This window comes from Canis lupus, chromosome 1, assembly GCF_011100685.1.
Source record: "Canis lupus familiaris isolate Mischka breed German Shepherd chromosome 1, alternate assembly UU_Cfam_GSD_1.0, whole genome shotgun sequence".
In the NCBI taxonomy this organism is placed as follows: domain Eukaryota; kingdom Metazoa; phylum Chordata; class Mammalia; order Carnivora; family Canidae; genus Canis; species Canis lupus.
Window position 1 is genome coordinate 114582774 of NC_049222.1, and position 18446 is coordinate 114601219.

The 18446-nt window shown below is 57.5% G+C and overlaps 2 protein-coding genes and 1 non-coding gene across 3 annotated transcripts; 2 read left to right on the forward strand and 1 right to left on the reverse strand.

Annotated features, from left to right (window-relative positions):
- Positions 1 to 67: 67 nt before the first annotated feature.
- RPS16 (ribosomal protein S16) lies at positions 68 to 3196 on the forward strand. The gene is made up of 5 exons (XM_038528917.1): positions 68 to 228; positions 349 to 450; positions 2585 to 2681; positions 2812 to 2859; positions 2986 to 3196. Exons 1-5 carry the CDS (start codon positions 181 to 183, stop codon positions 3129 to 3131), a joined length of 441 nt encoding a protein of 146 aa, XP_038384845.1. The 5' UTR covers positions 68 to 180; the 3' UTR covers positions 3132 to 3196.
- A 2239-nt stretch (positions 3197 to 5435) lies between these two features.
- On the reverse strand, positions 5436 to 16048 carry PLEKHG2 (pleckstrin homology and RhoGEF domain containing G2). Its single transcript, XM_038528909.1, is given in 20 exon segments — positions 5436 to 8534; positions 8617 to 8833; positions 8835 to 9542; positions 9654 to 9830; positions 9960 to 9976; positions 10141 to 10179; positions 10259 to 10306; positions 10427 to 10528; positions 10622 to 10655; positions 11015 to 11101; positions 11192 to 11284; positions 11718 to 11918; positions 12064 to 12201; positions 12475 to 12625; positions 12867 to 12913; positions 13054 to 13120; positions 14096 to 14196; positions 14273 to 14544; positions 15375 to 15501; positions 15952 to 16048. Coding segments are annotated over 19 exon segments (4167 nt in total). The 5' UTR covers positions 15484 to 15501; positions 15952 to 16048; the 3' UTR covers positions 5436 to 6975.
- Positions 16049 to 17295: 1247 nt separating this feature from the next.
- TRNAI-UAU lies at positions 17296 to 17388 on the forward strand. Its single transcript is given in 2 exon segments — positions 17296 to 17333; positions 17353 to 17388. It is a non-coding gene; the product is annotated as a tRNA-Ile (tRNA).
- Positions 17389 to 18446: the final 1058 nt, after the last annotated feature.

Consider the following 18446-nt stretch of genomic DNA (forward strand, 5'->3'; position numbering starts at 1 on the left):
CCCGCCGCTATTCCGAAGTCCCGCCCCCTGGCTGCAATATGTGCCGTCAAGCTCTCTCCCGTCGCGACGTAGCTCCCAAAGCGCCTGCGCAGACCCTGAAAAGCGGCTGGGGCGGCCCCGCATTTTCCTTTTCCGGTTGCAGCGCCGCGCGGTGAAGAGCTCTTCCCTACCGTCGCAGCCATGCCGTCCAAGGGTCCTCTGCAGTCCGTGCAGGTCTTCGGACGTAAGGTAGTCTGGGTGCCCGAAGGGAGGGGCGGAGGGAGGCGGGGGTCAGCCGTTGTGGGGTGGACATGGGAGCCGGGGGCCGAAGCTCACGTGGCTGCGCGGTTGCTCCCTTGCTTTCCACAGAAGACGGCCACCGCCGTGGCGCACTGCAAGCGGGGCAACGGCCTCATCAAGGTGAACGGGCGGCCCCTGGAGATGATCGAGCCACGCACGCTGCAGTACAAGGTGCTGGATTGGGGAGGGGCGTTTGGGTTGAGTGGAGGCCTTTAGCTAGAAAGAGATGTTTAAGTAAGTCGGTTCCTGGAGTTCATTGGCCTTGGAAGCTGGAGGATATTTAGAAACAGTTGGGGGCAGAGAAAAAGGGGCCTTGGGAAGTGGTTTTCGGGGGTTTGAGATACCGTGATAAAAGTTTGAGTGGGCAGAGTGAAAACGTGGATATTGCAGATATCCACGTTTGCTTTGGAAAGCATCCAAAGAGGGTCCTTTCAGGGACACCTGGGTGGCTCAGAGGTTGAGCATCAGCCTTCGGCTCAGGGCGTGATCCTGGAGTCTGGGATCGGGTCCCACATCGGGCTTCCTGCACGGAGCCTGTTTCTCGCTCTGCCTGTGTCTCTGCCTCTTTGTGTGTCTTTCATGAATAAAGTCTTTTTTTTAAAAATGAAGATGCTTTAAAAACTCGGATTTTTGGAAGTCCACTCACTGGGGGAATGAAAGGCAACAGGAGTTGGTGCAGTCTGGTTTCTTGCACTAAGTTAATGCGGGACGTGTGTTGTGTTCACAAGCTAACATCTTTTTTCCTGCTAGAGTGTAGACTCAGAGAACAGAAATCAATTTCTTATTTCTGTCAGGGTTTCTTAAAACTTTGTAAGAGTAGGGTTTGGACACTGTTGATGGTCAACAATTAAATATTGGAAGAACAGAAACAGAATTTGGGTTTGTTGTGATTTGCTGTGAAAGGGGTTCGTGGTCCCCTGCGTGTTTTTGCCTCAGTTTCTTGAGCTCAGAATGGAAAGAGCAGAGTCTGTTTTTTGCCTGTTTTATATATGTTATTGTTTGAGGGAAGTAACTTCATTTTTCTTTTTTGGGTTCTTCTATAAAAGTGGGATAACTATTACCTTGAAGGACTGTTGTGAGGATGAATTAGGTTGTTAGTGTAAACTGCTTAACATGTGAATAAATGCATTTGTTTCTTCATAAAGTATGTTGCTTTTATTTTATTACCTTTGAATTTTTGATTTTAGTGTAGTGGGCACACAATGTTACATTAGTCTCCAGTGTGTAGGGTTGTGGTAAAATTGTTACTTTTAATTGCGGAAAATAATTTTACTGTAGTAGGTTTATTAGTTAGAATTTAATAGGATAGAGTCTTAGATGCCTTGGCATAGTAGATAATCGAGTACTGTGGTTTACTCTTACCGACTGTCAGTTATACAAAAGTTTTGCTTGTGTGTCCTGTGTACAGAGCGGTGGTCCCAGGCCCTACCCTCATAGAGCTCCTAGTCCACTGGAGGAAGCAGACTGGACCCAGTACCAGACACTAATCCAGCGTAGTCTGTTGGAATGGAAGAACCCGGAGAACGCTTCCACTTAGGTGGAAGGATCAGGACAGGCTTGGGGAGTGGGTGGAAGTGATGATGGGGATCTGTGAGCTGAGACCTAGAGTAGGTAAAACAGGAGCACGCAGGCACTTGCAAAACATCTAGAGCCAGCAAGGGGATAGCATGGCACAGGTTGTGTAGTATTGTAATTTGGAAATGGGAGGTTCAAAGGGCTGGGCAGAGAGCTCAAGGGGAGAAATCCAGAAAAAGCGCAAGACATGGTCCAGGAGTGGCTTTTCACCGTTTGCAGTAGTTTTGGTGGTTGTAGAGGTTTGCCGTGTTCAGTTAAAATGCTAACACTTTTTTTTTTTTTTTTTAATTTTTATTTATTTATGATAGTCACAGAGAGAGAGAGAGAGAGGCAGAGACACAGGCAGAGGGAGAAGCAGGCTCCATGCACCGGGAGCCTGACGTGGGATTCGATCCCGGGTCTCCAGGATCGCGCCCTGGGCCAAAGGCAGGCGCCAAACCGCTGCGCCACCCAGGGATCCCAATGCTAACACTTTTAAGAACCAGTCCTAGAGATGGGAACACTGAGGCCCAGAGGGACAGAAATAGGAGGGCCCAGCTCAGGTTGCCTTCAGGAGTCTCTCATCCATCTTCAAGTGCTCCCTGCTCTCCTGGCTGTGCATCTCCTTGCCCACTAGTGCTTTGAGGTCAGTGGTGGCAGTTATTTGGAGAGAGAGGAGTAGGGTGCTCAGTGAGATAGTCAGCTGTCCAGGTTGTGATAGGAAATCCTGTCATGTCCCCTGTTTCTCCAGCTACTGGAACCTGTTCTGCTTCTGGGCAAGGAGCGATTTGCCGGGGTGGACATCCGTGTCCGAGTGAAGGGTGGTGGTCACGTGGCCCAGATTTACGGTAAGTTCCAGGAATTGGGCGTATGGCGGGGGGGTGGGGGACGGATGGGCAGGTGGCTCTGAGAGCCAGGCCCTATTCTTGGGCCTTCTCAAAGCTGATATACTCTTCTGTGCATGTATTTCTCTCACAGCCATCCGCCAGTCCATCTCCAAGGCGCTGGTGGCCTATTACCAGAAATGTGAGTGAGAACGGCTCCTTCCCGTGGGTGGGTGGGTGGGTGGCAGGTTGAGGACCAGCCCCTATCTTCATCCCAGAGACTGGGGGATGCTTCCACCGCTCTGACCTTTCACTGTCCTTCCTCCAGATGTGGACGAGGCCTCCAAGAAGGAGATCAAAGACATCCTTATCCAGTACGACCGGACCCTGCTGGTGGCAGATCCCCGGCGCTGCGAATCCAAAAAGTTTGGCGGTCCTGGTGCCCGTGCTCGCTACCAGAAATCCTACCGATGAAATTGTTGTGACGATGAGGGTTCATCTTTATAATAAACCGCTGTCGTGGGACTTAAGGTTTCAAAGGTTGTGCTTTGGTTGTTTGTGGTGGGTCTTGGGCTAAAAGAAAAGAAACACCCCGGCCCAGTGTCAGTCTGGATTGTAAGCCGGCATCACCCCAGGGTTAGTGTGGACGGGTTGGAGAGGCAGGTGGGAGCAGGCTTGCTCTCCATCTCCCTGTACCTCCAGTGGAGTCCAGTGTGGGCACAGCAGAGGTTGAGTGGTTGTGTGGGGTGTCTTTGTGAGTTTGTCTTTTTTTTTCCAGTCCCTTTGCTGCTGTTGTCCTGGAATGTCAGGGAGGAGTGGGAAATGTATAAGATTGGTAAACTTTAACAAAGACCAGAGAAACAACTTAGGTGCATTCCAAAGTCACACTTTGGGCCACACATAGATTGGAAAGGAATTTTTCCTAATGTCAACCTGTAGGTAGGTAGGCTTGAGATGTGGGGAGATGGGGTGGGCGTGGCATTTCCCCTGACCATCCCTTCAGGTTGTCAATACTCCCTCCTGGGGAAAGGTCCTGATTACACTGTGTGGTGGCTGTCTTTGCAGGGCTCAGAACGTGTGTCTGACTGAGGACTTGTTCACCCGTTGTGCCTCCCATGTAGTAAGAGCCAACACTTAGTAGGCTCTCGGTTGCTACTTCTGGGCTACACATATAACACAGGATGTTTCCATTGTCTAAAAAAGTTCTGTGGGACAGCGCTGGTGTATGTATAGGAAAGTAAAGTGTTGCTTGTGGATTCAGTTAACTTTTGTTCTGCACTCCCCCTCCCATTTTTGCAGGAAGCGAGAGCCCTTCATTGAGAGGGAAGGGCATCTCCGCCCACATTAACCTTGCAGCCAACCTGGATAACCCCAGTCATTGTACCCAAGGTGCCACACTATTCCCCCGGCTGCTGGGGGTACTAGCAAGAACATTGTGTGGCAGTTGGAAGTTGCTGGCTGAGGGAAAATTTTACAGATTTTTTTTTTTTTTTAATCTATATAAGAGAGGGAACTTGAAATTTACTGTCCAGTGGGGCAGATATAAGAAAGCTTGTATATGCCCCACTCAATACAGTAGCTTAGCGTGGCTGGCATACTGGGCTACACAGATGAGAGAACACTTGGATTGTGAGGAAAATTCTACAGGACGGCACTGGTAACAGGGAGTATACTCAGCGCTTCTTAGAGATGGACAGTGGGGTTGATGGGCACCAAGTAGATGCCCAGCTAAGTGTTCCTGGGAGATTGGTGGCAGGCAGGTGTCTAGATGGTAGGTATGAAAATTAACCTGGTGGCCACAAGAGCAGCTCACCAAGTTTTGCACTGGAGGTGTAGTTAAAGGGTTAAAGGTTTAGCTGGCCTTAACCTCAGTGTCCCAAAGAGGGCAGCAGGGCACTGGCGGCCTACTGCAGAGCCTGATGGAACTGACTGGAGGCTTTGAAGAAGGCTGGGCTTACGCGGGGCAGGTTGTGTGGGGCAGGTTGTAGTAGACCTGCAAGGAAGGTGTACCTGAGGAGGTATCAGCTTGGGCTGTGAGGGAGAGCTGGGAGTCTGGCAGGTGGGAGTAGGAGTCCAGGGGCAGGGATCAGGAGGGGTTGAAGCAGGCCTGATGTCCAAGGTTTTCCTACAGGGTTGAGGGACCCCCTTCTGAGGCTCCTGGCTCCCTGCCAGAGGCACAGCTGGGATGCATCTTGCATCTGGAAAGGCTGAGGGGGCTCGCCTCTCCTTCCCCACTTGAGGCTATGGAGTAGCCGGCCTCTTCCTCCTTCCCTGCCGCCTCCTCAAATACCGGGAATTCCGGCGCCACTGGGAGCCCGGGCCAGGCTGAGAACTTTCCTTCAGCTGGGAATGTGCAGCTGGGGGCGGAGGAGGGGAGGGCCAGCCTCCGTCCTGACCTCTGGGAGGCTGCAGCAAGCGGGCCCAGGCCCTGCTGTATGGCTCAGTAACCATCCAATAAACAAATGAAAGAAGCCAGCAGCTAGTATTTATTGAGCCAGGCCTTGTTCAGGCTACTTTCCTCAACTGAGAATTACCTGGGGCCCTGGGAGTGCTAGGCTACAAGCCTTATTCCAAGGAGTGTTTTCTTGAACCATGCCTGGCATAGGAGAATCACTCAGGTAAGAGGACTCTTAGCTAGGTGACTAGGCAAATCCTTTTTTCTCTATATACGCCTGTTTTTCTCTAAAGTGAGGATCAGAAACCCTTCTCACGTGCCTTTTAGGGACATTGAGAGGATTCAAAGTGAATGAGTTCACATAAAGTGACTAATGTTCGTGCTATGCAGCTGGTACTCAATCTTTTTTTTTTTTTTTTTTTTCCTGTTAGCTGATTGTTCAAACTTCAGATTCCCAGGCTCCTGCCCTGGAGGTTCTGAGTCCATAGGTGGAACTAAGAGCCTGAGTCCTTGGGGATCTGTGAGCTGAACAATGCCCTGGTGAGTCAGAGGCTCAAATACATTTGGGAAGTGAGGCTGTGCTCCCTGAATCTTTACAAACAATGATCTTACAGGGCAGGTACTGTTAGAATTTCTCAACTGTAGCAGTTGAGAAGACCCAGACTCCAGACTTGAAGGTCATATAGCAACTGGAAAAGTCAGGATTTGAACTCAGCTATGACGCTGTGGTGCCTCAGGAAATTCCAGAGAAAAATTAAGTAAGACAATGTGCTAAGTACAAGACGTTTAACGTTCAAGGAACGAAGCTAGTCTATTACCAAAGAAACTGCTTAAATTCGGCTGCTCGCCAGGCATGCCACTGCTGGGAGGAGGCAGAGTGATTCTAACATAAAAGCCTTTGTCTCTGACCTGAATTTCTTTCTTGGGAGTGGGGGCACAGAGGCACTGTAGAGGTCCTGAACTAGAGCGAGGGGGTATGAAGATCTGATGTGTGTAGGTGGGCACAAGAATTGGAACATTCATGTGTCGGGGAGTGAAATCTGATGTGGAACAGACTTCCCAGAATCCCAAACCCAATTCACTCTAGTGTTAGTGTGAAACAATTCCTGAAATCTTGTTCCAAGACCCAAAAGAATCTAAGGAAGGATGGATGGTGGTAGAGAACACTGGGTTGCTGCGCTGATGGATTAGATGGCTGAGTCAGTGAGACAGATGAATGGATAGAGATGCAAATCTGGAGGGATGGATGAATGGAGAAAGGTTGGTTGGACAACATGGACAGGAGACAGTGGAGGAATGGATGAATGGGTAGGAGAATGGGGGTAGGATGATGGGTGGATGAATAGGCAGAGTGGACGAAATAAAGCATGGCATATGGATTGAAGTTGGAATAGGTAGCCAGGCAGGAGATGGACGGAGACCACTGAACAAGATGAGCTAGGACACAGGAACAGGCTGAACTGCTAAGGGAATGGCCTTCCAAGTCTACTTGGAATGAAGCTGCTTAACTTGGCTTTTCTGGATGACATCAAGCAGTTCCTGAACTCTGAAAGCAAACACCGAATGGTAATGGAGCGTTCTAATTCTCAAAGACTGTTTGAGATGCCTCCAGTTTTCAGAACCACTGATTCACGGATGTGTCAGAGCTTCGCATTCATTGTCTTGTCATCCCCCACTGCCTCCAGAATGGGAAAAGATACAGAACTTCATAATATTAACAAAATATTAATGATATCCCCCTCCCCATCCCTGTTGAGTTAATCAAGGCAAGTAAAAAGGACCATTTGCCAAAGCAGCTCCCAGGAGTTGAAAAGCTGCAGCAATTTTTACACCTGTGTTCAGTGTCTGGACTTCAGGGTGAAGTTCTGAGGGTCGGTGGCATCTGGTTGAGGTCCTTGCTTTTCAAGAAGCCCGGCATCCGGCTCACGTGTGGAAAGGGGCATCAGGAGTTCCCTGGGCCCCGCGAAGGCCCACAGATTCCTGGGGGGGCGCCAGGAGAGTGGGGTGGTTCAACCTGACCTGGGCCTTGGCCGGCCGCAACCGCCCACCACCCCCGACATGGATGTTGACCGTGGTGGCATAGCTGAGCCTCCTGGCTGGGGGTGGTGGGGGCTGGGGTTGGGGCGGTGGTGAAGGTGCCCGCGATGCAGGGGCAGAGGAGGACCAGGGACCCCGGGAGGCTGCGGGAGCGTCCCCTCCAGGCCCTTGCCGCCGAGCCAGGCTCTGGCTGATGTACGAGGCTGCCAGGTATCTTGAGAGGGCAGCTGCATTGGGGCCCAGGAGCTGACGGGTTGGAGGAGCGGGACTGTGGGGCGGGGTCAACTCTGAAGTCTCTGACCGGACTACAGGAGAGACCAGGTGGCCTCCCGGTTTGGACATAACCACGGCGCTCTGGCCTGGGGTGGGTACCAGGCCCTGGATGTCCTGAGAGCCTCTTCGCTCGGGCGAAAGCATTGCAGCTGGACCATGCCCATCTGTGAGGCTCTTCTGCTCCAACAAAGGTGCAGCAGATGGACCGGCGCTGTCTGGGAGGCTGTCCTGCTCGGGCAAAGGTGGGAGGGCCTGGACTTGGGTGTCCGGGAGGCCTGGTTGCTGGGGCAAAGGTGTGGTAGCTGGGACCTCCGGGTTGTGGGGCACACACAGCGGCGTGCTGGCTGGGACCCGATCGTCTAGGCAGCTCCCATGTGCGGGCAAAGGCGAGGGGTTTGGAGCCTGAACGTCTGAGCAGTCTTGGGGTGAAGACAGTGGAGCACCGGCTGGGACGTGATGGCTTAGGTGGCCTCCACATGCAGGCACAGGTGAGGCACCTGGAGCCTGAATGTCCGGGAGCTCGTGTCGCAGGGGCAGTGGGGTGCTGCCTGGGATCTGATGGTTCCCTCCACGCGTAAGCAAAGTGTTCATGGCCTGATCGCAGCCACCGGCTGGGAACTGAACATCCCGGGGACCTCCTTGCTTAGTTAGCGGGGTACCGGCCAGGGTCTGGGTGCGCAAGTGACCTTCTTGCTTCAGCGTAGTGGCCGTGGCTACAACCGTAACATCGGAACAGCATCCCCGCCTGGGCAAAGCGGGGCTGCTTGGATCCCGGATGTCCACATGGCCTCCATCCTCAGCCAAAGGAGCGGTGCCTGGAACTTGGATTTCCAGGTGGGCTTCCTGAGCAGGCAAAGCTGTAGCCGGCACCCGAACACCTGGGGCGTCCTCCTGCTTCGGCACGGCTGCGGCGGCTCCAGCCACACTCTGTATATTCCAGAGGCCTCTCCGCTCAGGCAACGGGGCCGCAGCTGGAACCTGGATGCCCAGATGGTCTTGCTCAGGCAAATTTGAAACGTTTAGACCCTCGCCCCCCAGGCAGCCTCCCTGCTTGGACAAAGGTGTGGCGGCTTGAACCCGGGTGGCGGGACCCAGAGGAACAGACTCCTGGGCACAGGTCAGCGGGAAGGCCAGCTCACAAACCAGCACATGTCCAAAGGCAGGCAGGGGCCCTGTGTGCACAGAAAGAACCGAGTGAGTCAGCACTCCCGTCTCCGCGTGGGCCGTCTCTGCGGACACACACCTGGACCTCACCTGGCTCAGCCTGCTCGTGCGGCAGGCAGGGGGACAGCTGCGGTTGGGCCAGGGCGCGCGGCCGGCGGCGGGGGGCGTTGGCCGACGCCCGGGTCTCAGCCCGCTGCATCTGCTGGATGCGCTCGCTGTAGAGCCGGGCTAACTCTCGCACTCGGGAGGCCGCCCGCTCCGAACTCGAACTCGGGGCTCCTGCCTTCCCACTCCCGCCGCTGCCTCCTGCCCAGATCCGAATCTTCCAGGATGAGCAGTGGCTCCGGGAAACCCGGCCGGGCCAGCTGCCCCTGCTCCAGGGCCTGCCAGGCGCTCCGGATCTCCGAACAGGAGCGGAATTCCAGCTCATCCGGGATTCCCTGATCTCGGGGGACATCCTGCGGCTGGAAGTCTGGGAACGACTCCCCTTCCGCAGCCTCCTCCCGCCCTGCCCTGCCGCCTGAGGACGGCTCTCCCAGTTTTGTGGAACTGCTTCCAGGGAACAGTTCTCTCCTGGTGGCCAGGGCCTCATCGGGCCCCCGCAGAGGTCCCTGGAGCCATGAGTCACAGGGCAGGGTGGGAGCGCTGGGAAGACTAGGAATGTCAGGGACACTAGGTATGGCTGGAAGGCAGGGCATTTCAAAAACACTGGAAATGTCTGACAGACTGGGAAGGTGGGGAATCTTGGGAATTTCAGCCAGGCTGGGAATTTCAGGGAGGTTGGGTGTATCTGGACTTTTCGTAAGGCCGGGAACGTCAGGATTTTCAGCTGTGCTGGAACTTTCGAGCCCCTCCAGGACATGGAGTGGGGAAGGCCCACGTTCGTCCATTTCCAGCTCCTCCTCCTCCTCCTCTTCTGAAGAGTCCCGGCTGGGCAGGGCTTGGAATGTGAGGGGGTCACTGCCCTCCGGCACCTGGGAGTCTCCAGGGAACTTGGGGATGTCGTGGGGCGATGGCTGTAGTGGGCAGTGTGGAAGAGGCCAAAGATAATCAGGGTGGGCTGGCCCCCCACCCCCCGACCCCCAGCCGAGAGCCCCGAGGACACGATGCTGGGATGCCCAGCTCACCGCTGGATCCCGGAGGCCTCTCTGGTTCAGCAGCTCCAGGATCTCTTCAGTGATCGAGGTCCCAGAGGGTTCCAGGGTGGGGGGTCCAGTGTCTTCCAGGTCCTCAGGGGGTCCGGAAGCTGGAACTGATGGCTGAGGCTCTAAGGTGGGGTACAGCTCCCCCTCACTGCCAGCGTGCTGTGAGCAAGGAGAGAGGATGGAGGGTAGGAGTCGAGGGCCCTGTCCCCTCCTCCCAGACCCAGGAGTCTGGGTCCCCAGACCCTGTCCTAGACGACTTCTCTTTTTTTTCCCTAGGGGACTTCTTACCTTGAGTCTAGGCTGAGCTGGGGATGGAGAGATGAGAAAGAGAAGAGTGAGATGCAGGAATAAGGCACTTCCTGACCCTCCGATGAGCTGCCCCTGCCACCCCTCCCCCATGCACATGGGCCATCCCCCGTGAAGACAGACAGACAGGGCTGCACCCAGCTGGGCCAGGGCGGTCACGTACCGTTCTGTGGAAACATAACGTATGGGTCCTTCATCGGCTCTGGGGAGAGGACACAGTGACGTCAGGGGCCCAGCTCCCACCGCAATCTCCAGTCAACCTTTAGGTGGAGGACACTCACCGGACTGTCTGCGGCCACGGCGGGTAGCAGAGGGTCCTGGAGACGGAGCTGTGAGAGAGGCAGGTTAGAAGCCTGTGAGGGGCCCAGCCCCAGCTCCTGAAGGAGGAGAAGGCTGGGGGTGCAGCTGCTGGGGAAGAGGCGGGGGGATCCTCAGGGTTCCGTCTTTACCTGTGTTCCTTCGTCCAGGGGTGAAACTTCTAGCATCTCGAGGTCGGGGAGACCCAAGCGGGGGTGTCAGGGGCTCTGGGATAGGCTTACTTTTAGGAGCACCTAGGGGTAGAAATTTGGAACCCAATAATCTCCTTCTCCTTGGGGAGGAATTCCTCTACTCCCACATCCTCCCAACCCAAGGCCTCAACTCACAGTGCAGGCTGTTTTCAAGGAGAACTTGTTTTGCCTGAAAGAGACAAGGACAAGGGTGGCGTCCCGGAGGCCTCGTCTCTGAGCACCCCTGTCCTAGTCCCGGTAACGGGTGCTGCTATGTGTGAGGCTGATGATTGTTAGCAATCACCACGACTCTGGGGGGTCGGTGATGATTCCTCCAGGGGAGGAAACTGAGACCAGAGAGGTTGCGTTACTTGCCCGAAGTCACAGAGCCGCAGGGTGGAGCTGGGATTCAAACCCAGGCAGCCTGGCTCTGTGATTTATCGATCACAGTCTAAGTGGGTCCCCCAGCACTCAGGGTCTTGCGGTACTGGGGGGCCCGGGGGTAGTCCTCCAGCATGCTGAAGGCCCACGGATGGGCAGGAGCTGTACCTTGGCAGGGATAGAGGCCGGGTGGTTCTCAAAGAAGAGGCGCTGGAGACAGTGAATCCACAGCCTCTTCTCTTCTTGGTTCTTGGCCTGGGGGTGGGATGGGGTGGAGTAGGGAGCCGGGTATGAGGTCTAGGGACCAAGGGGAACCCTGACCGCCCAGCCCCACCTGGCACTCACCTGGAGGAGGTGCCTGTGTTTGGGAATGGTCAGATCGGACACCTTGAACCCCAGAGGGTCTCGAGGGCTCTCGCTCACACTCAGGTTGCAGCACTGGGGTGAGGGGAGACAGAGGAGCAGCAACCTTAGACTGGGCAGAGGCCTCCTGTGCGTATCTGGGTCCCTACCTCCCAGACAGATGTGCCCCTAACGTTGCGTGGTGGGTCCCCTTTGCCCCTGGTGAGCCTCCCCACCAGGCTGAGCTCTGCCCTCCTTCACCAGCCCCTCCCCTTCATCTGGATCAAGAAGATGCTTGTCAGGTGGGCAAATCCAGCCCCCGCTCCCCAGGTCCTCACCTGCATCCTGCTTGGCCTCACCCCTCATTAAACCTCACCCTCCCATCCTTGGACTCAAGAAAACGTGGCCCTTTTAAGCTGGGTGGTCCCTCTTTTGCAGACTGTGCCCCGGGTCCTCCCTGTAAGGACACTGGTATATACGACACAGCTGGCAGGTAACCCTCTGGCCTCGCCCCCAACCCTGAACTCACGAAGATGTGGCCCTTGTAGGTGTACTCCGGTCCCCGGCGCTTGGCCACGAGCAGCATCCGGGAGAAGAGAAAGAGCAGCCGCTCGCCCCCTCGAAGTCGGGGGCCACCCCCGCCGCCGCCTCGGAAGGCGCCCTCCAGCACCAGCTCCCCGAAGGCACTGAGCTCCGGGCCGGTCCAGCCGCCCAGCCGCCGCTGCACTTCCTGCCGGGCCCCGCCAGGTGCGACGGCACAGAAGCGGGCACAGCAAGACAGGGGCGTTAGCCACCCGGGGAGCACTGATTCCCCACCCTCCCCCTGCCAAAGGCCCCCCTGCCCCGTCCAGCCGCCCCTCCCCTGCCGGGGTCACCTGGAGGCGCGCAGCATGCTCCTGCTTGCGTTTCATGTCATTGATGTACCAGGCGACGGCTGTCATGGACACAATTGCCTCTTCCACCATCTCGCGGCCCCCGGCGCCCGGGCCCTCTGCCCAGTGCTTGCCAAGCTCCTGCCAGGCAGCCACCAGGCACCCAGGGAGGGGACAGACATGAGAGAAAGATGAGAATGACAGGAGACAGACAGAGGTAGGGGCAGAGGTGGCGACCCAGAGAAGGGGACAAACAACAGAGACAGAAAGTGGAATCAGCTGGCACCAGAAGCCCTGGCCCCAACTGCTGTCCCGGTTTCTAGGGGACTTGTCCTGGGCCCACCCTCCAGATGTACCACCAGGACCCCCCCCCCCACCGCCTACCACGAGCAGCCCCCCGGGGCCACGGCTGACCTGCAGCAGCAGGTGGTACTTGAGGATCCGCTGAACAGGTTTGAGCAGGAAGCTCTGCAGGGGCAGCGAGTGGTGGAGCTGGGCCTGGCGCTCCTGCAACCACAGGGCTGCAGGCGGGGACAGCGACAGCTCCCGGAGCAGGGCTAGGGAGCTGGGGGCACAGCACGGGTCAGGGGTCAGCTGGCGGCCTCGGTGGGCGGGCTGGAAGTGGCCAGGGTTGCAGGGGCTGGGGAGGCTGGGGGGCGGTCAGGGGCAGCTTAGGGAGAGGTGGGGGGTCAGGCAGGGGTCGAGCTGGGCGGGTGGAGGTGGAGGGGGTGGAGGGAGGCAGGCTGGCGGGCGCATCCGCTCAGTGGGCAAGGCCTGGGGCCCAGCAGGGGCTCCTCACCCCTCACCTCGGGTAGTTCATGCAGTACAACGTGTAGATGTCAAAATCCTCACTCTGCGGGGGACACGGGAGTCGGGGAGAGCTGAGGTGTGACTGCCCCGCCCCGTGGGCCCCCCTCAGGCCTGGCCCAGGCCTGCCCCGCCCCCTACCCAGGCCACCGCATCCCAGACTGGGCACCCTCACCCCTGACTCACCCTCTGCACAAAGCACTCGGCAATGCCCCCCGCGCTGGGGCTGCCCTCTAGGTCCTCCAGGAGCTCACTGTGGGGGAGAGGGGGAGGTGAGGGACTGCCCCAGCCCCCAAGCCCCCTGTGGGAGGACTCCAGGAAGCTGGGGACTTGGCTGTCAGGATCTCTCAAGGGGCCACCTATCCAAAGGGAGTTTTCCAAGTGCTACACGGGAGATCGCAACCTGCTCAGCCTTTATCCACGGACAGCGTCACCTTCCTCAGCCCAAAATCTTGTTACAGCTGACATGAGCCCGGGGGGGGGGGGGGGATCTTGTGATATGACCCCGGGAGAGGGGCGTCATGACCCTCAGAGCTGTGATGATCTTAAGATCCTGAGAGCTTGGGATCCCTGGGTGGCGCAGCGGTTTGGCGCCTGCCTTTGGCCCAGGGTGCGATCCTGGAGACCCGGGATCGAATCCCACATCGGGCTCCCGGTGCATGGAGCCTGCTTCTCCCTCTGCCTGTGTCTCTGCCCCTCTCTCTCTCTCTCTGTGACTATCATGAATAAATAAAAAAAAAAAAAAATTAAAAAAAAAAGATCCTGAGAGCTTGTCATGACTTCTCAGATCTCCTGCAATGATCTCAAGATCTCATTAAGATGCTCGCAGGTGTCAAGATCCTTGGATCCCAGCCTCGTCCTCGCTGGGTCCCGGCCAACCATCTGGTTTGTCTGGGACTGAGGGGTTTCCCAGGACGGGATGGTGATGAAAATGCTCACACTGGCACGATCTTCAGGCCCGGGAGCCCCGGATCCATTGTGATCCCAGACCTGACATGGTGCTGAGACACCCCAATATTTAGACCTCATCTGGGTCCTCAGGCTCCATCCCCCTCACCCTCCGCCACTCTGGGTCCTCACTCCCCGTCGTGATCCCTGCCCGGCAGCGCTACAGCCCAGGTACCAGCCTGGACGGGGCACGATGGGGCTCCAAGGTTTGGGTCAGGCTACAGCCCACCGCCCCTGACCCTGCCGGCCGGTGCCCTGGCCCATCCCTCCCGCCTCTGACCTGCTGAACTCGTAGATGTCCTCGATGTTGGCAAATAGTATGCCCACCTGCTCCGCGCTCAGCCCCAGGACCCCACCGTCCAGCAGAGGGCCCAGGTAGTCCTGTGGGGGTGACTGGGGTTATGGGGGTGGAGGCCGGCCGGGGTTCCCACTGGGCTCAGGTGCCCACCTGCCTCACCTCCACGATGCTGCGAAGGTCCCGGACATAGGCCCGCTCTGTCTCCACGATCTCTCGCGCCACTCGCTCCAGCCTCGAGGGTTTGGCCGAACCCGGGGTGCCCACAGGTGACAGATGCAGGCGGATGGGGGGCCCTGGAAGGGGCTCTGGCCTGGACGCTGAGCAGGCTGGGGTGGGCCCCGGAGCCGGGTCCCCCTCGGAGCCCACAGTGCTGAGGGATGTGGAGCTCCCAGAACCTCGGGGGGAGGCCATGGCCGGGGTTGCAGGGGCTGCTGGGGGTGTGGAGCAGATCAGGGGGGGGTCTCCCCAAACACAGCGAGTGCTCTCAGCCCTACACTCACCCCCACCTGGTTGAGCCTGGGCTTTCCCCTGGGTTCCCTTCTCCTCTGTCCTGGTCTGCTCTGGTCCTGTCCAGTCCTCTCCCTTCAAGGTCTTCTCTGGGCTCTGGCCTCCACTCTTCTAATCCACCTCCATGTGTCAGCCTGGGAGATCTTTATTAATTTGCCCATTTGACCCTGTCACTCCAAGTATAACCCTTTCATATCCTGAGGATAAAGTCCAAACTTATCAGATCCACAGGGCCTTATGCAACGCGGCCATTAAAGACCTTTCCATTCTGCTCTCTTCGCACAGCCACACCACTTCTCACCAGTCCTATTCGACTGCTTTCACTCACTTAAAAAAAACCCAAACAGCCTCTCTCACCTCCGCACACACCGTTCCCTCCGTGTAGAATACTCTTCCTTGCTTTTCCCAACTCTGTCCTCCTAATCTTTCGCTTCTGTTTAGATGTCCCCTCCTCCACACAGCATCCACTGCCTTCCCAGACCGGGCTCCCACAGTGAGGGGACGGGTCTTTCTCTACCAACCCCCCCTACACCCTGTCCCAGCCGTGACCTGGGTTTCCCCCTCTGGGCTGTCCCCATCTGGGGACGGTGTCGTCTGCCCGCGCAGAGCAGAGCTCTGCGTAGGCAGGGCTGGGACTGTCCCTGTCACCCTGTGTTGTCAGCACTGCCCAGCACCCGGCCAGCCACCGAGGGCTGCAGTGCCCGGAATGAAGGACAAACGCCCAGCAGACCCCCACCCTCCCTTGCACGCTCACCTGTCTGGGTCTCACACACAGCTGCACAGTTGCACACTTCACCTGTGGGGCCGCGGCCAAGGCCAGGGCTGGGTTTGGACAGGCTGGGTCCCCGGGCTCCCTCGGGCATGGCTGAGCGGCTCAGCGGCTGCAGCAGGAAGACCCCCTTCTGGGATGCGAGGACCCCATCAGCCTCCCCCGCCGCCCACACTCACAGATTGGGCCAGGGACTTAGGAGCACGGTCTAAACCCACGCGGGACCCCCGAGAGTAACGAATGGGGCAGACGGAGGCCGAGCGCTAGAAAGAGGGGCACAAGGAGACGGAACACAGAGGAAAAGATGGAAAGGTTGAGACAAAGAAGAGTGAAGCCGGGAGCCTGGTCTGTCCGGGCCGGCGGCTCAGGGATCCTGGGAACGCTCGGGCCCGGCTGGAGCGGAGGGCGAGGGGCAGGGCTGGGAAAAGCCGTGGGCGGGAGGCCGCGGGGTCCCAGGGGAGGGCGGAGGAGGCTGGGGGACCGGATGCCAGGGTCCTGCAGACGGCTCCCTCCCCCGCCCGGGACTGCGAGTTGGGGCGCTGGCCCTGAGCCCTCGACCCACCTCCCCTCCTCCGGCCGGTCCCTCCGCGATCCGCTTACTGTCCCCACCGCCGCAGCCCGGGTCCCCAGCGCCTTCCCACACCCCTCCAGACCCAAACTCCCGCCGGCGCCTCCGCTCGCCCCCCGCCGGCACGCCCCCTCATTGTTCGGCGGCTGCGGCGCCGCCCCCTCCCCCAGCCCGTCGGGGCCCCTCGCCTCCCCCCTCACCTCCCAGGGAGTCTCCAGCCCCGAGCCGAGGCTGCTCGCTGCTTATTCGACCCCAGCACGGTCCCCGGGGAGGCGCAAGGCCGGACTCCCCGGTCTCCGCGAGTCAGGGGCGTGCACTTCGGGTTCTCAGGCTCCGGGGACCAGAATCCGGGGTCTCTCGGAGAATGGGATGCAGCGGTCCGAACTGCTCGGTCCTCCAAGTGAGGGATGCTGGGGGTCCCGACTCTTGGGTCTCGGATGGGGCGCTGCGGACCCAAATTCCTGAGTCTTCTAGGTAGGGCTGTGGGGCGACCGGGTTCCCGAGTTCTCCCAACTCCAGGAGCAGAGGTTAAACCATCTCCAGGCGGGGGTCCCAAATTCCTGGGTCCCCTTGAAGTAGTGGGCGTTTCAGCCCCAGACTGGCTGGGGCGCTAGGAGTCCGTGTGCCAAGTTCGGATGTCTGGGCTGGGGTGTCTGGGAACCCCTGGAGGAAATCACCGGTCCAGGATCCGAAGTTCTTTAAACCGGGGTGCGGGAAGCTCGGCCTCCTGGATCGCGCCGGTCTGAGGTCCCGGACTGCCGGCTCCTCCAGGAGGGGGCGCTGGGCACCTGGATATCTGGGCTCCTTTAGCCTGCGCTTCGGGGTCTCTCAGGGCGCGGTGCACACTCGCGACTCCCGAGTCCACGACTTTGAACCCCTCAGGCTCTGGGACAAGTACCACGGGGCTCCCGCGGCGGCGGCGCCACATCTGTGGCGGGAGAGTCCGGTCCCAGCTGTGAGGCGGGGGGCGGTCGCCTGGGGCCTCCCCTCCCCCCCCAGCCGCCCGGGCTCATATCCTGTTCCCGCCTGCGGGGGGGAGGGGCTGCCTTCCGGCCGGCCCGCGGGTAAAGGGTTAAGACCCCTCCCCTGGCTCTGAATATTCATGAGAAGGCGAGTCCCAGGCAGGCCCCGCCCCCGCATTCCAAACGCCTCTCTTTTACTTTTCCCTTTTACAGCAAGGGCCTTCGGGGCGTGAGAATCCGGAACTGGTAGCCCGCTTTCTCCCATTGGTCAACCAAAAGATTCTCATTTGCATATGCAGTAAAAGGCGGAGCTGTCCAGTAAAGTCACGTGGCCAAGAACGACTGAAGGACCTCGCGACGCGAGGGTGCGGCCGGAGCTCCAGTGGCGCAATCGGTTAGCGCGCGGTACTTATACGACAGTGCGAGCGGAGCGATGCCGAGGTTGTGAGTTCGATCCTCACCTGGAGCATCTCTTTTTGGCTCGGCCTCTTTTTAGAAATGTATACATCTTAAAAATCACCAAAAACATCACATCGTCACTTATAGGAATGAATGTTTTGATCTTCGGAGTTTTCGGGCTGGAAAGACTCCTGGAACTCTGGCGATCGCCCGGGAGAGCGGCCTGTGTTGCGGCGAGGTGCCGTTTCCATCCGGGCCGCCAGAGGGTAGTATGGCCTCTTAAATGGGTCTGCAAATCTCAGTTTAAGACTTCTGTAGAGGTGTAGTGTCCTCCGCAAACTGTGTATGGCACTGCCTCTTCATCTTTTCTGTCTTGGATTTTTTTTTTTTCCATATAACACCGTATTGTACAACATGATTCAATATATTCATAAATTGTGAAATGATTACTGTAAGTTTACTTAACATCAATCACGTCATATAGTTACTAACTTTTTTCCGCCTGTGTCTTGGAGTTAATTTCTACTCCCTCTCTTCCTCCCTTTTCCTGCATTGATGTGTTTCTTTGAACAAATGCTAAACATCCAATACGTGGCTGACTTCTGTTTAGGGTTTAGGCATGAACAATTGACAAGACCAAGTCCCTGCTTCTGAGGATTTGACACTCCAATGAGGAGGTTTCATGTATACATGAAAACTACATTTTATGTGTTACATGGTGGTGAATGTCCGGGAAAAAGCAGAGCAAAGTAGGGAGGATGAGATGAGGGTGTTCGAGCTTCAGTGAAGATTGTGATCCTAGTAGTGAAACACCGTCTCACTGAGGAGACATCTGAGCAGAGACCTCAAGGAGGGAAGTAGGCCATGAGGATAACTGGGGGGTATATTCCAGGCAGAGGCAGCGGTCGTGGAAAGGCCCCCCGCGATGAAGCAGGACAGCTGTATTGGTGAGGGGCTAGGAAGCCAGTGACTGGAGCAAAAGAGTGGCCAAAGATAAGAGCCAGGCCTTGTAGGCTGGTGAGGACTTGGGACTTTGCCTTTAATGTGACCTGACTGACTCAGGTGGCAGGACAGGTTCCCTGTGGTTGTCTTGTTGGGGAGGGAGGTTCCTGAGCCAGGAGAGTGGGA